Below are 16013 nucleotides of genomic sequence, written 5' to 3' on the forward strand. Positions count from 1 at the left end.
AGTACCTTTGAAAGCATATTGAAAACTGACTCTCAGTTTTTGTCATGATTTTAAATAAGTGGTACATAAGTACATTTTTGCAAGAAATTATACATAAAGTGAGGCAAAAGTCTCCTTTATTGCCTGCCCTCACTTCTTAAGAGTCAAGTAATGAGTGTGTGACTTGCTAAAAAAAAATTACAAAACTACAAAGCTAGTAGTTCTAAGTTTGGCATCATTCTTCCAGCTTCTGTGCATTTATAGTGATAACTATGTTCCTGTGATATCACAATTTACATTTATTAAGCTCGTGTGTGTGTGTGTGTGTGTGTGTGTGTGTGTGTGTGGCAATATTGGGGCTTGAACTCAGGACCTCGAGTTTACTAGGCTGGCACAATACCACTGAGCCATGCCTTTAGCCCTTATATTTACTAAGCTTTTACCTGTGTGCCAGGTGCTATTTAAAGCACTATGTATGTATTAACTCATTTCTTTTTACTATTGATGTTGCTTCCATGTCGTAGATGAGGCATAGAGAATTTATGTAATCTGCTCTAGGTTATGCAAGTAGTTAGTGGTAGATCTTGCATTTGTAACCAAGGGGTCATGTCCCAGGGCTCTCTAGTCTAGTGCCAAGCAGTGATTGCTGTAACTGTTGCAAAGTAATGTATCCTATATGTTTTATAAACATGACATAGTGCTTTGTGGATTTTTCTTCCAGTCAACAGTTTTTATCTGAATCTATCTCATTTAACTGCTGAATATTGGTAGCATAGATAGCAGCTCTATTAGCTTGTGCTGACTGCTGTGTATGTCAGTCAAGTCACTTTGTTCCTCTGATTTGTCCTTACTGATCCAACTTACTGCTTAACTTTTGGCAGACCACAGTGAAGAAGAGACACAAAATGACTGAATTATTGCCATGCACTTTGGGCTTTCATTTTGATGAGGAGGTAACTCAAGTGCCAGTGATGTCTTGATTGCGTAGAGTGGGGCGTTATCCTGCTGTAAGGAAGCTGCAATCCAGGGTCTCAGGACACTGGAGGAGAGTCTGCAGAGCACCTGCCTACCATGTGACAGGGGCAGACATGTTAGACATAGTGGATGAGAGCACTTGCTTTGAAGTCACATGGAGGTCCTGAGTTCAAATCCCTGCTCTGCCACCTTGGGAAAGTCACTTAACTTTTTCAGCTCCCAGTTGTCTCATCTGTACATCAGGAGATAATGGGATGTATACTAGAGATGGGATTTTTTTGTGGTGGTTTTGTGTTTTTTTGTTTTTATTGTTGTTTTGGATGGATTAAATAAAATAATGTATAAAAAGTGTTTTCAGTACTTTCAGTATCTGGTTTAAAGGAAGCGCAGTCAGCAATTGGTGTAGTGGTTATTGTTATTAATATTTTTGATTGTATACAATGTCGGTATTCTATGTGACAGTAGAGGATATCGAATCAAAGAGAGTTAACTCACTTGTCTAAAGTCAGAGCTATTAAATGGTCACTGAATTTCAGGTCTGTTTTACTTCGTATGACATATTGAACATTTGTGCCCTTGAAAAGACAGTCTTGTCACCCCTCTTTCCCCAGCACTAGCTAGTGTCTTGTACATGGTTGGCATTCAAATATTTGTTGTTGTTAAATGAAATAAAGGGAATTTTGCTACCCCATGTTGGAGATATGCAAATGACTGATGTTGCCGAACGTTGCCCTACTATGTTCTGTCCATTCCCAGCTGCTGACCGAGGATGGTGACATAGATACGGTAAAGTGCTTCAGTGTTTTTCCCATTTGGTTTGACCCTGTGGTTGCCCAGTCATAGAGTCAAGCTACTAGACCTTGATCCACAAGACCCTGAGACCAGAATAAGCCTTTCCCATTGCAAGCAAAAGCCCCTAAGAGCTGCTATTCCCTATGGGGAACAGTGCGAATTTCCTGAGGTGAAATTTAGGATCACATGCTTCTACATTCTGTTTGCCTTGACTCAATTTCTCCTTCTTTTCTTCCTTTTTCATGGGCATTTCAGTGTTTCTAGTGAAAAAGTAATGTTTTAACTTCTTTCTTTTCAACCTTTCCCTGAGACTTATATGACTTGCTTATACCATGTATGTAGTATGTGATTGTGTGTGCGTATTCATCCACATATCCCAAAACATGGGTTGCCATTTCCTTTTTCTGTCTTGGTTTCCTCATTGCCACCTTGCTCATTCTTTGTAGGTATCAGGGCAGGAAGACTTCTCCCATCAGCTTTACCAGAGGAAGCTGCAGGCTCCTCTGTGGCCCAGTTCCCTAGGCATCACTGATTGCTGTCAGTATGTCACCTCCTGTCACCCCAAGACAAGAGGTAAGCATATGTCACATTCCTTATTGACTGTTCTATATACTTACCTGTTTGGAGAGAAAGATTGGTCCTCAGTAACAAGAGAGACTGTAATCTCTTTTCTTTGAGCAAGTTCCTCTTGTTTTTCTCACTGTCCTCCATACGATCACCCTATGAAATGGACAATTCTAAGTCATAACTGTTGGAAAAAAATCTCCTTGTCTTCAGAGCCAGACTTCCTCTGTTGCTATGTAGGAACTTTCTTGGAACTAAAAAGAGGTCCCAGCATGTAGTTTCTTTTCCTTTTGCTTTCATGTGTGCTTTTCTTGGTTTACAGAGAGACGTAAGTATGGCCGAGACTTCCTGCTACGTTTCCGCTTCTGTGACATTGCTTGTCAGCGCCCAATAGGACTGGTACTCATGGAAGGAGTGACAGACACTAAGCCAGGTAATAGGAACTAAGCCTGTTTTCTTGGTCCTCTTCTTTATTCACCCTGATATTTGTCAGTTATTGAGGTGCTCAGTTTTTCCTAAATACAATTCTTAGACTTCAGCTTTTGGTAATAAGTTTACAAAGAGAAAGATGAGTTGAGTGGCCACGTGCATGCATGGATGGATGTCTGTAGTATGGTAAGAGTACTGGCTCTGAGACCTTGAGACAAACACTGAGCCTTTTTAGGCTTAAGTTTCTAGTAACTAGTATACATACAGCATTTCTAGGGGAGAAGATACACATGGGCTTTCAAGAACTATAAGATGATAGTGGACCTGATTGTAATAAAAAGTTCCTACGGAGAATGTCCAGATTGAATGTATCAGAGTAGTCTTGACATTCTTGTCTCTAAAACTACTTCAAAGGAACAAGGAAAACAGGTAAAAATAAATATAAATGCTATATTTTATACAATCTGAAGGTATCTGAAATTTTGATCCATACACATACAGAGAGGCTGCAAAAAGTATTTGCTATGTGACAAGGATGCTGGAGGAAGTACAGAGAGACTGCCTGTGTATAGCTTTAATTTAGAATCAGCAGTGTATATTTCCCCTCCCCAGGTGAAGTATATATCTTGAGGCACAAAACCAAACTTCCTTGTTTTTCCAACAAGAATAGAATGCATAGGTTGTGATAGGAAAGTCTCTGGACTATTTGAGTCTTAAGAGGCAGTGGATAAAGGACTGATTTGTAGTAAGCAGTGTGTTCTAGAACTATATACCTCTGTAACTAGGGAGAAGTAAAGATTGAAAGATCCCATACACAATCCTGGGCCATAAGGAAAATTCCTGCTACTTAGAATGCTTGCCTGCCTTTTTAGTTATATAAGCTTTATACAAATAGCTGGCATAGAAAAAACTCAGTTATGGGCTGGGAAGGTGGCTCAGTGGTAGAGCGCTTGCCTTGCATGCCAGAGGCCCTGGGTTCGATTCCTCAGCACCACATAAGCAAAACTAAAAAAGCCAGAAGTGGCGCTGTGGCTCAAATGGTAGAGCGCTAGCCTTGAGCTGAAGAGCTGAGGGACAGCGCCCAGGCCCAGAGTTCAGGCTCCACAACTGGGCCCAAAAAAAAAAAAAAAAAGAAAAAACTCAGTTAAGCCAGGCGCCAGTGGCTCACACCTGTAATCCTAGCTACTCAGGTGTAGCTAGCCAGCCCGGGCAGGAAAGTCTGTGAGACTTATCTCCAATAAACCACCAGAAAACTGGAAGTGGCTTGGGCTCAAGTGGTAGAGTGCTCACCTTAAGCTGAAGAGCTGAGGGACGGTGCCCAGGCCCAGAGTTCAAGCCCCACAACCAACAAAAACAAAACAAAAAAGAAAAATCTCAGTTAATGTGAAATTGGATTTACCTTACAGGAACAGAATAGAATTTGTTCTAAAATACTAGAAGAAAAAAGGGAAGGAAGAATGGAAAAACAAAAGGCAGACAAGGCAGACAGATAATTCTTTTTTTTTTTTTTTTAAGGAAAACAGTATTTCAAAGATAAAAAATTTTTGCTAAAGGAACATATGGAAATTATAGATATTTCCCATGAATATAAATATGAAGTAATTGGCCTTTGTAAAATAAAAATACAAAAATAAAGTAATTGCCTTTACAAAATTAGTTCAGGCACACAGCAAAACATCAGAGAGGAAACCTAAACTGGAATTTAGAAGTGGAGAGCTGGGGATATAGCTCAGTGGTGGAGCACTTGCCTGGCATATGCAAGGCTGTGGTTTAATCCTCAGCACTGCAAGAAGAAAGGAAAAAGAGAAAAAAATAAAAAGAATAAAAAATAAAACAATAAAGATAAAGATGGTTGAAGCACAGAATAGATGCTGGTAGAAACAAGACCAGAAGACAGGCCAGGAAATTAAAAGGGAACAAGAATATGAGAAGTAGCTGCGTGCTGGTGGCTCATGCCTGTAATTCTAGCTACTCCTGAGGCTGAGATCTGAGGATCTCGGTTCAAAGGCAGGCTGGGCAGGAAAGTCTGTAAGACTCTTGTCTCCAATTAACCACCAGAAAACTGGAAGTGGTGTGGGGGCTCACGTGGTAGAAACGCTTGCCTTGAGCTGAAGAGCTGAGGAACAGCACCCAGGCCCAGTGTTCAAGCCCAATGACCAAAAAAAAAAAAAAGAATGTGAGAATTTTTGGGGTCTGGGAAGTTGGCTCAGTGGTAGAGTGCCTGTCTTGCATGCATGAGGCCATGGGTTTGATTCCTCAGCACCGCATAAGCAGAAAAAAGCTGGAAGTGGCACTGTGGCTCAAGTGGTAGGGTGCTAGCTTTGAGCTGAAGATCGGAGGGACAGCGCCCAGGCCCAGAGTTCAGCACCTACGATCGACAAAAGAGAAGCAAGTGGAAGCATAAAAAGGATGAGAGAGGGAAGGTAATGGAGATTCAGCACACACAAAACTGGAATTCACAAAGATTTGCAGAAAATGGTCTGAATCTTAAGATTAGAGGACACATCATGTCTTACTAAAAAGTGATGCTAGCTGGACACCAGTGGCTCACGCTTGTAATCCTCAGGAGGCTGAAATCTGAGGATTGTGGTTCAAAGCCAGCCCAGGCCTCCAATTAACCACCAGAAAACTGGAAGTGGTGCTGTGGCTCAAGTGGTAGAGCACTTGCCTTGAGCTGAAGAGCTGAGGGACAGTGCCCAGGCCCAGAGTTCAAGCCCCATGACTGACCAAAAAAAAAAAAAGTGATGACAGAAGGACTTGTTATTAGATGTCAAAAGACAAAAGACCCCGTTAGGCACTTGAACCAAAAGATGATGTAACCAAGTTGGCTTCAAGCTTCTTAACCTTGATATTCATTTCTACAAGACTGGATCAAAGCTTTAAGGGGAAATGCATAGGTCAAGATTTTTGTAGTTGTTGTTGTTGGTGGTGTCCTTAAGCTTTTTTGCTCATGGTTACCACTCTACCACTTTGAACCACAGAACCACTTCCTATAGCTCAAGATTTATCTCCGATCAACAGCTTTTAAAAAAACAAACAAAAACTGGAATAAATGAAGGCAACTAATCAGTAGATGGGGACTATATATAATCAAAGGACTGATGATGGAGAGTTTATGTTTTGCATGTAGGAATTTCATTTGATTTGGCATTTTATACAGAGTAGACATTTTATTGGCTTTTTTTTTTTCAAATTTCATGGCTTAAGGATTAGTAATTATTGTGGCAAAAGCAGTATTAGTAATGATAGGTAGCATAGGCCAGGGATGAGATAAGCACATCTATCAGGCTCAACCAAAGGAGCAGAAGTTTAATGTTTTTGGAGTGAAAAAACCCGAAAGTTAAATACTTCAGAATCCCACACAGGTAATTTTATATTAAGAATAGGCTATAATCCTCGCTACTCTGGAGACTGAAATCATGAGGTTCCTGGTTTGAAGCCAGCCCAGGCAGGAAAGTTTGAGACTCTTCAATTAGCAAAAAGCCAGAAGTGGAACTATGGCCCAAGTAGAATGCCAGCCTTGAGCGAAAAAGCCAAGAGACAGTGCCCAGGTGCTGATTTCAAGACCCAGGACTGGCACACACAAAAAAAAGGTTATTTAAAAATATCTGTGGCATACTTGAACAAAACAAAATAGCATTGAAATTCAATAAACAAGATTAACCAAGACCTTTAGACTGCTACAGACTGACAATCACTTTGTAAGCAGAAAAGAACTGTTCTATGAGGGGAAAGATCAACAACAACAAAATAACAGTATTTTCCCAGCTGAGAATAAATTTGGATCAACACGTGTTCACCACAAACTGTGAAGGTACCTCACCCCCAATTGACTCAGTGTCCCTGCCCAGGGCTGAACGGGCCATGGAAGCATCTGTTTTTAAAGACTCCAAGGTTACAAGGAGAATAATTGAAGTACCATAAAAGTAGATCAGGATGTGTGAATTCTTTTTCTAAGAATCTGTATAGATATATTAATAAATACTATTTCCAGTTATAGCAACAAAACACCAGAGTTATAGTAACAAAAATAACATGGTACTTGCACCAAATCAGATACGTGCACCAATGGAATAGAATAGAGAACTAGAAATAAACCTAGTCCATCTGATTCTTAACAAAGATACCAAAAACATACATTGGAGAAAAAATAACTCATGAACAAATTATGCTGGGAAAATAGTATATCCAATTGCAGAAGGCTGAAACTATATTTCCTATCTATAACTCAAAATAGAGGAAAGACATTAATGTAGACCAGAAACTTTGAAAATACGGTATGGAAATTATCTCAAGACGCTGGGCATTGACTTTCTGAGTAGGTCTCCAATAGTTAAAGAATCACAGAAATTGCATCAAATTAAGAAGCTTATGTACAACAAAGAAAACATTAGCAGGATATAGAGATGGTCTTCAAAATGGAAGTGCTTTGCCAAGTACTCATCCGATTGATTAATATCCATACTATATAAAAAAAACTAAAGGGGGGGGATGGGAAGGGGAAACAAAGGAGGAGGCAACAATGCTTGATAAGAAATGTACTCATTATTTTGCCCATGTAATTGTGACCCCTCTATACAATATTTTCACAATAAAATAAATAAATAAAAAAAGTTAGCCAAGCGCCTGTGGCTCACTCCTGTAATCCTAGCCACTTAGGAGGCTGAGATTTGAGGGTCATGGTTCAAAGCCAGCCCAGGCAGGAAAGTCCATGAGACTCTTACTCCAGTGAACCACCAGAAAACTGGAAGTGGTGCTATGGCTTAAGTGGTAGAGTGCTTGCCTTGAGCTGAAGAGCTGAGAGACAAAGCCCAGGCACAGAGTTCAAGCTCCATGACCGACAAAAAACAAAAACTTGAAGAGTAAAAGAACAAATAATCCAATTAGTAAGTGGGCAAATAAAATAATAATGACGGGGCTGGGAAGGTGGCTCAGTGGTAGAGCGCTTGCCTTGCATGCCAGAGGCCCTGGGTTTGATTCCTCAGCACCACATAAGCAAAAAGAAAAAAAATAATGATGAGGGCTGGGAAGGTGGCTCAGTGGTAGAGTGCTTGCCTTGCATGCCTGAGGCCCTGGGTTGGATTCCTCAGCACCACATAAGCAAAAAAGAAAAAAGCTGGAAGTGCCTCTGTGACTCAAGGGGTAGAGCGCTAGCCTTGAGCTGAAGAGTTGAGGGACAGTGCCCAGGCCCAGAGTTCAGGTCCCATGACCGGACCCCCCCAAAAAAGAAAAAAGAATAACAATGACCAATAAATACATGAAAAAGAACCTTTAGCCATCAGGGAAATGCATGTCAAAATCACATTTAGATTCTACCTCAACATAATCAAAATTAACCTCAACATAATCAAAATTATTTGGAGGAAGAAAAAAACAAAAACAACAACCCAAGCATGATGATGTATAATCCCAGGATTCATGAAGGAGAATTTTGAGATTGAGGCCAGTCTAAGGCACGTAAGTCAGCCTAGGCTATCTAGATGAGAGATCTCATCTCTAGTTGTTAAAGGAAAAAAAAATCAGCGCTGAGGAGGTTGGCTAGGAGTGTGTGTGTGTGTGTGTGTGTGTGTGTGCGCGTGCGCGCGCGCACACGTGTGCATGCGCACGCACGCACTATGCATATAAATTAGTCACTGTGGAAATCACTATGGAGATTCCTTAAAAAAAACCAGGGCTGGGAAGGTGGCTCAATGGTAGAATGCTTGCCTCGCATGCATGAGGCCCTGGGTTCGATTCCTCAGCACCACATAAGCAGAAAAAGCTAGAAGTGGTGCTGTGGCTCCGGTGGTAGAGCACTAGCCTTGAGCTGAAGAGCTGAGGCCCAGGCCCAGAGTTCAAGCCCCATGACCAGCAAAAAAAAAAAAAAACCAAAAAAAAAAAAAAACAAACCAAAAACCAGGAGTACCATTCCTGTGTGTATATACCTGAAGAAATCAAAGTCAGCATACAACAAAGATAGCTGGATATCAATGTTTATCATGGCACTTTTACAATAGCCAAGCAATGGATCAACTTAAGTGCCTATCAATGAATGGACATAATGGAATAATATTCAGCCATGAAGAATGAAATCATGCCATTTGCATGTTATAGAGAATGTTAAGTAAAATCAGATTCAGAAAGACAAGTATCACAGGTTTTCTCTTATGTGGATTATAGGAAGAAAAAAATCATGAAAGTAAAAGGCCACTATTTGAGAAGATCAAAGTGATCAGAGGAAGCGGAGGGGCAAATATGATTACAGTTATTTTATGATATGCATATATGAAAATGTTACAATGAAATCCAGTATTTTTACAATTAATACATGCTAATAGGTGAGGGACCTTAACTCATTTGTCAGAGTATCTGCCTACCAAGCATGAGGCCCTGAGTTTAAATCCCAGTCCTTTCAAAAAAATTACATATCTGATTAGTATATGATTTTATGTGTATATGTGTGTGTGTGTGTGTGTGTGTGTGTGTGTGTGTGTGTGTGTGTGCTAAAAAAGAATCAATGAGTACTACTTTAAAAATAACCAGTGTTATCCAACCTAACTTCATATTAAAACATGCCACTTTGTGACACTACTTTTTTAATTTTATTTTTTTGTGACACTAATGTTCACAGTCTGAATGCAAGGGAGTTTCAGTGCAAGGGTAATCCCAAAAATCAAATGTCCATCCAGGCTCTGGTCATACCTGCAATCCTAGCTACTCAGGAGGCTGAGACATCTGAGGATCATGGTGTGAAACTACCCTGGGGAGGGAAGTCCATGAGACTCTTTGGTGAACCACCAAAAAACCAGAAGTAGATCTGTGGCTCAAAGTGGTACAGTGCTAACCTTGAGCAAAGAAGCTCAGGGACAGCACACAGGCCCAAGTTCAAGCCCCTGACTCACCTCCAAAATAAAATGTCCGTAGATGCTTGGATTGCTGGCACTCAATTCTATTTCATTCATGTTTATTTCTTTTCTTATCTCAGTAAACACTCTTCTTGATTGCTTAGGTTTTAGTAAGAGGGAAGAGTAAGTCCTCTTAATGTTTCTCAAGTTTATTTAGTTATAGTGCCCCTTTGCATTTCCATATGAATTGTAGGATCAGCTTACCAACACGTGCAGATCCAGCTTAGATTTCATAGGAATCTCTTTATCAGTTTGTAAATTATTGCCATTTTAACAATGTCTTATGATCAATTAACATGGGATGTCTTTCTGCTTATTTAGTAGCGAGATTTGTGCAAGCCTTATACCACTTTTGTTAAATTTATTCTTTTGATGCTATGCAAATGGAATTATCTTTTATTGCTCATGTATAGAAACATGATTTTTATACATTTATATTATGTTCCGCATCATTCTGTACTCTACAATTCTATAGTATTCTAGTAGTTTTTAGTGGTTTTCTTTTTTTTTTAACTCTGGGCTTGGGCCATGTCCCTGAGCTCTTCAGTTCAAGGCTATCACTCTGCCATTTGAGCCATAGTGCCACTTCCAGTTTTTTGGTGGTTAATTGGAGATTGAAACCTTCAGCTTTTCACCATTAAGTACATTAGCTGTGTTTTTTTTTTTTCATAGATTCCCTTCATCATAACATTGGGGAAATTCTCTTCTACCTATGTCGAGTGTTTCCTAATATCAGAGGGTGTTGGAATTTGCCAAATGTCTTCTCTTGTCTGTTGAAATAATCATGTGGTTTTTTTTCCTTAAATATTCTATTAATATGTATTAACAGACCTTATATTCCTGGGACAAATCTTAATTTGTACATAATCATTTTTATGTTTTGACAGATTTGGTTTGATAGGATTTTAATAAGGAATTTATAAGATATAATTAGTCTGTAGTTTTCTTTGTGATATATTTATTTGGTTTTGGTTCTGGTAATACTGATCTCATAAAATGAGTTGCACAGTGCTTCCTCTTATGCCCTGAACGTTTTTGTGAAGGTTTTGTATAATGTCTTCTTTATTTTATTTTATTTTTTTTGTCAGTCAGGGGGCTTGAACTCTGGGCCTGGGCACCGTCCCTCAGCTCTTCAGCTCAAGACGAGCACTCTACCACTTGAGCCACAGCGCCACTTCCTGATGTCTTCTTTAAATGTTTGGTAGCATTCACCAGTAAAGCCATCTAAACCTGAATTTTTCTTTGTGGGAATATTTTAAATTATTGATTAGTCTCTTTATATGTCATAGGCTTAATCAGATTTATGTTTCTTCTTAAGTCATTTCATTTTACATAGTTTATGCTTTCTAGGAATTATCCATTTTATCTAAGTATTTTATTTATATACAATTGTTTATAGTATTTGCTTAAAGATTTCTTTTCCCTCTGTGGTTGGTAGTGATGGCTCCTCTTTCATTTCTCATTTTAATAATTTTTTAATCGGTTGTGGGGCTTGAACTCAGGGCCTGGATGGTATCCCTGTGCCTCTTTGTGTTCAAGGCTGGTTTTTGAGTGATTAGTTGGAGATAAGAGTCTCACGGGAACTTTTCTGTTTGGGCGGGCTTTTCAAACTGAGAGCCTCAGATCCCAGTCTCTTGAGTAGCTAGGATTACAGGCATGAGCCACTGGTGCCCGGCAATTTTAGTAATTTGAATGTTCTTTTTTTAAAGTCTATCTTTAAGGTTGTTCAGTGTTGATCTTTGTTATATATGTCAGTAGGATGTGTAGTATGTCCCATCTCTCAATGTTGGTAATTTGTATCTTTTTTTTCTCTTCGTATGTATATATGGTGAACATACGTATATATAGATACCGTGAGTGGTTTGTAATAGAAAACCTCTAAAGGAATTCATGAGGATCTTGGTAACACTGGTTACCTCTGGAGAGTTGAATTTAGTGGCAAATGGGAAGAAAACACTGATTTTTGTACTATGTTTAATGACTTGTTCTTTTCTTTTCCCTCCCTCCTCCTCCCTCCTCCTGTCCTTCCTTCCATCCTTCCTTCCCTTCCCCTTCCTTCCCTTCTCTTTCTTTCCTTCCTTCCTTTCTTTCCTTTCTTTTCTTTCTTTCTCTTGCCAGTTGTGGGGCTTAAACTCAGGGTCTGGACACTGTCCCTGAGCTTCTTTTTGCTCAAGGCTAGCACTCTACCACTTGAGCCACAACACCACTTCCAACTTTTTCTTTTTATGTGATACTGAGGAGTTGAACCCAGGGCTTTATGCATGCTAGGCAAACATTCTACCACTAAGCCACATTCCTGCCCCCCACCCCCCTTTTTCTTCTTCTTAATTTTCTTGACATAGGGTCTCAGCCTCAACCTCTCAATGCTCAGCTTTGTATGACTTGTTCTTTAAATAAAATAAAGTGCTGAGCCAACGAATGCAGTGTCTGTGTTTGCAGGCTAAGGTTCTTGTCTTTGGTTCATAGTTTTCTTCTTCTCTTTCTCACTGTTTCTCTTTCCCTTTCCCCTTCCAGATCTTTCTGGAGCAATCTAGTCAAGGATCTGAGAGGGATTTTAAGGTGAAAGGTGTTCTAACTCTATGTGGTTGATAAAAGTTTTTTTCTGCTTTACTCTGTATGGATGATAAGTTTTTGTTTTTGTTTTTTTTCTCTCTCTCTCTCTGGTCCTATACAGAGAGACCTGCTGGTTGGGCTGAATCTGTCCTTGAGGAGAACACATCTGAGATGGAACCTGTCTTCCCCAGGTAAATTTTCTCCATTTCTTTTCGGGCTTAAGTCCAGCCCTTGCCTGGATATAAGAGATTACCATTAGCTGTATTGGGGCTGATTTGAAAGGAACACTTTTGCTAAACTCTGTTTTCCTCTAATCTTACATGGGAGCAAATAAGTATACAGAAGTAAGATGATCCCCTGATACTCTTGCAGGTGGGGAAAGCCCATATATTCCTGGGGATGGGGACAGGGAGCTCATGGACAGGAGAACTTTGAGTATTCTTTATTAGGTGAATTGAAATGAGGAATGTCAGTGTGCCTACTTCTGGGCTAATTTTAGCTAACACTGCTTCCTTCTTACCAGGCTGGGAAGCAGTTTGCTGAAATTGAGTCATTTGGAATCATTTTTTTAAAAAGTACTCATAAAATCATCAGAGAAAGTGACCTTGGGGAAATGTTGTTGGCTTATATCTCACCATTCAACTTTATAGGATTGTAGGCACGATCCAGCACTGCCTCCACCTGACCTCAGTGTATACCCACTTCCTGCCCCAACATGGCCGTCCAGAAGTCACCACGATGCCATTAGGTCTTGGGGCAACAGTGGATTACATCTTTTTCTCAGCTGAGTGCTGTGAGAATGAGAACAGAACTGGTAAGCCTGGTGGATCCAGGGTTCATAGAAGCCACCTCGGGGGTCCTCAGGAGCAGCCGATGGTAGGTCAGGCCTTTGGTAGCCTGGATTGGACTGCTGGGACCTGAACAACAAAGACACATACCATGCCAGCCTGGCACTGGTTGTCATCATCATTCTCCCACAGACCACTGCTGTCTCTGCCTTCATCCTTGCTCAGTATCAGAGTGGTGGGTGGGACACTTGTTCTCTATCCCTATTTCAGAGATAAAAACAGAGCACCAGACATGTTCAGGAGCAGCAGTTGATAAGGCCAAACCATTTCCTTTCTCTCCCCATAACAGAAGTAACAGTGAAGGGTTAAGCAAACCCATGCCTATTTTGTTTAAGGTATGTTTTTAGAAAGTTTGCATTGATTGCCAATGTTTAGTCAGATTTTGTGTAAGAAGTCTGCATTTCTGCTTTTCTTGGAAAGTCAAAAGATCTTGTACCGCTGGCTCTGTGTCCATTTTGCCACAGGCCCTCTGCACCCATCTATCTTCACTAATGTAATCATAGTGGTGGGACTCTGAGGAAATGAAGCTTCCTTGCCCACAACCTCAGGGGGAGGTGAGGGATCAGCCAAAGGGATGTTGGCTACTTAAGGGTCCTTAGCCCTGCCTGCCAGGCTGCATGGCTGGGGCTGCTCTACCTACTGGCTCCTTTTCTATGTCACAGGTGACAGGCTGTATCGAGATGGAACTCTCAAGCTACTGGGCCGACTCTCCCTCCTCTCTGAAGAGATTCTGTGGGCTGCCAATGGCTTGCCCAACCCTTTCTGCTCTTCAGACCATCTCTGCCTGCTGGCCAGCTTCGGCATGGAGATCACCGCCCCATGATGGCCCCTAGAGAAGAGAGCTTCTCTTCTGGAAGAGCTCAGTGGATCAGCAACTGTACAAATGCTCCGAGCTGTGGAAACTTCATCCCTTCCCCTTGTTCCCTCCTGCCCGCCCGTGGTTAGACTCTCCAGGCTTGTCCACGCTCTCTGCCTGTGGTCCCTGCCTGGCCCATACCTCTTCCTAATCCTGTGCCACATGCTCAGTGGCCCTGGGAGAGGTGGGAGGGGGTCCCTCTTCCTTCCATGTACCCAGCGCTCCCCCTTGATTTTGAATTACCAGGGTTGTGGGAGCTATCGATCTCATTGGTTATTTGCTTTCAGGCCTTTTCTTGGTGGTAACCTCTGGGCCCAGCCCTCTTGCCAGGCATGCACATGTGAGAGAGAGGTGTGCATGTGTGCGTGTGTGTGTGTGTGTGTGTGTGTGTGTGTGATGCGTGTGTCTTCTTCGGGTGGGACTGCTCAGCACGGGCATGCTTGTCTCTGCCCAGCCCTCTTTCCACATTGGGGTTATGGGACAGGGGCTGGTAAGAGCATGATTCAGTAGCTGTGATCTGCCAGATGGCAGCCAGGGTGTGGAACCTTCTCTCCTTTTATCTTTGGTGTTTCATTAATTTCATCCCACCAGCCAGGCACACATGTTGTCTGGGCTCTGGGAATAAAGGGGCTTCATGGCCTAGGGTAGCAGATGGGGGGATGTACTACCCATCCTGTAGGCTTTGTACCTTCACATCAGAGCCTCCCATCCACCTGGCAGTTTTTTAGGAGTTGTCCATTTCCCCAGACTTCCCTGAGGAAAGCAGAAGTTTGAACCCTTGTGTGGGATGCAGTGGGCTGGGGTAGTGGTGGGAAGTTTTAAAACCTATTAAGTATAAGGATAAAGAACCTTCAGGAAACTCTGGTCTCACTGGACTCTGCAGAATGGGGCAAGAGTGGGAATACCAGTAGGAAAGAGCAGGTAGGTTCCACTGATTATCTGAGCCAGGCCCTCATACTTCACTTTGCTCTACACACCCAGGAAAGAATTTTCTGTTTCTCTCACACCACTTTTTACTTTTGCTGCCTCCTGCCCCCATTCCCTCCAACTTTATAGAGTAAATGCTGTTGAGCTCAGGCCAAACCATCCTAGTGAAAAGCTGACTTTGGACAGCACTGGATGGAAGTCCTTGAGGATTTTCTCTATCCAGCAAGAGCTTTGCGCTTGTTGTCCTCGTTTCCCCACCCCTATCATAGGATCTCCTGACCCTCTCAGGAGCCCCTCATGCCCACTGTGTCACCAACACGCCTTACTCTTACTGCTGGGGTATGGCCTAGGGTGTCGGGGGAGCTTCTCCCACAGATCCTTGACTCAGTAGCTGCTAGCCCTATTTGACTTCCTGTTGCCCTTCTCTGTCTCCAGAATGAGACTGGGGAGATCTGGCCAGGAGGCTGGAGTCAAGGACAGTGGGCCAGAAGTTAATGTTCTTAATTCAAAAGCCAAAGAGCCAGCTGAATTCTGCTGCTGTGTTCCTGCCTATAAAGCTCTCCATGCCTAAGTTCTGGAGAATTTCATTGTCTATATATTTTTAAGCTTTGTTTCCTAGATTCTGGGCATGTGCCTGTCTGAGCCCCAGGCCTGTCTGTCCACATCCCACTGTTCACTGTCTCTCCCTGGGTACCTCCTGAGATGGTCTCAAGACAGTGCCTTGTTGGTTCCTAGGATGAGGATCTGTCACTGTCTGCCAGGAAACGTAGGTTCAAATGATAAAGGTGACGGGGGGCCAGAGCTGAGAGGTTATCTTTTCCTTGTTTTCTTGTTTCTGTTTTAGAAATGAAATGGGGGTTTACTCAAATGGTCATTTAAACTGCACTCTGCAGCCTGCATAACTGGAACAGCTTTTTCCAAATAAAGGTTTACTTTCCCCCCACGATTGTTGGTCTTTTTATTAAGACCCTGAAAGGGGTTGAGCTGGCAGTTGAAGTGAGCAAAGAAGAGACTGAGGAGCCTGATCATGGGGTCAGGGGTGTGTGTCTCGAGATCTAAGTCTAGAATTAGACGCTGCCCGTATTAACCCCTATGTTCTGAGGCCTGGAAGGAAGAGCTTGAATGAAGCCTCTTGTCCTTTCACCCCAGTACTTCTGCCTTCTCTGTCTCCAGCATATTAGGTGAGAATGGCTCCAGTTGGCTGCT

At 41.9% G+C, this 16013-nt stretch overlaps 1 protein-coding gene across 2 annotated transcripts in view; it reads left to right on the forward strand.

Moving 5' to 3' along the window:
• The window catches only part of Angel1 (angel homolog 1), a 35107-nt gene that overhangs the window by 7048 nt on the left and 12046 nt on the right, over window positions 1-16013 (forward strand). The window contains exons 6-10 of one of the 2 annotated variants that reach the window (XR_006149427.1): window positions 2193-2319; window positions 2633-2743; window positions 12298-12367; window positions 12827-12990; window positions 13687-14392. Coding sequence is in view for 1 of the 2 variants with exons in the window: in XM_042692500.1 (XP_042548434.1) it covers window positions 2193-2319; window positions 2633-2743; window positions 12298-12367; window positions 12827-12990; window positions 13687-13847 (633 nt within the window). In the remaining variant the exon portion in view is untranslated. Of the gene's footprint in view, window positions 1-2192; window positions 2320-2632; window positions 2744-12297; window positions 12368-12826; window positions 12991-13686; window positions 15751-16013 lie in introns of those variants that run through there. The other variant, XM_042692500.1, reaches the window with a different exon arrangement.

This window comes from Dipodomys spectabilis, unplaced genomic scaffold, assembly GCF_019054845.1.
Source record: "Dipodomys spectabilis isolate Male_0828 unplaced genomic scaffold, ASM1905484v1 ptg000157l, whole genome shotgun sequence".
NCBI lineage: Eukaryota > Metazoa > Chordata > Mammalia > Rodentia > Heteromyidae > Dipodomys > Dipodomys spectabilis.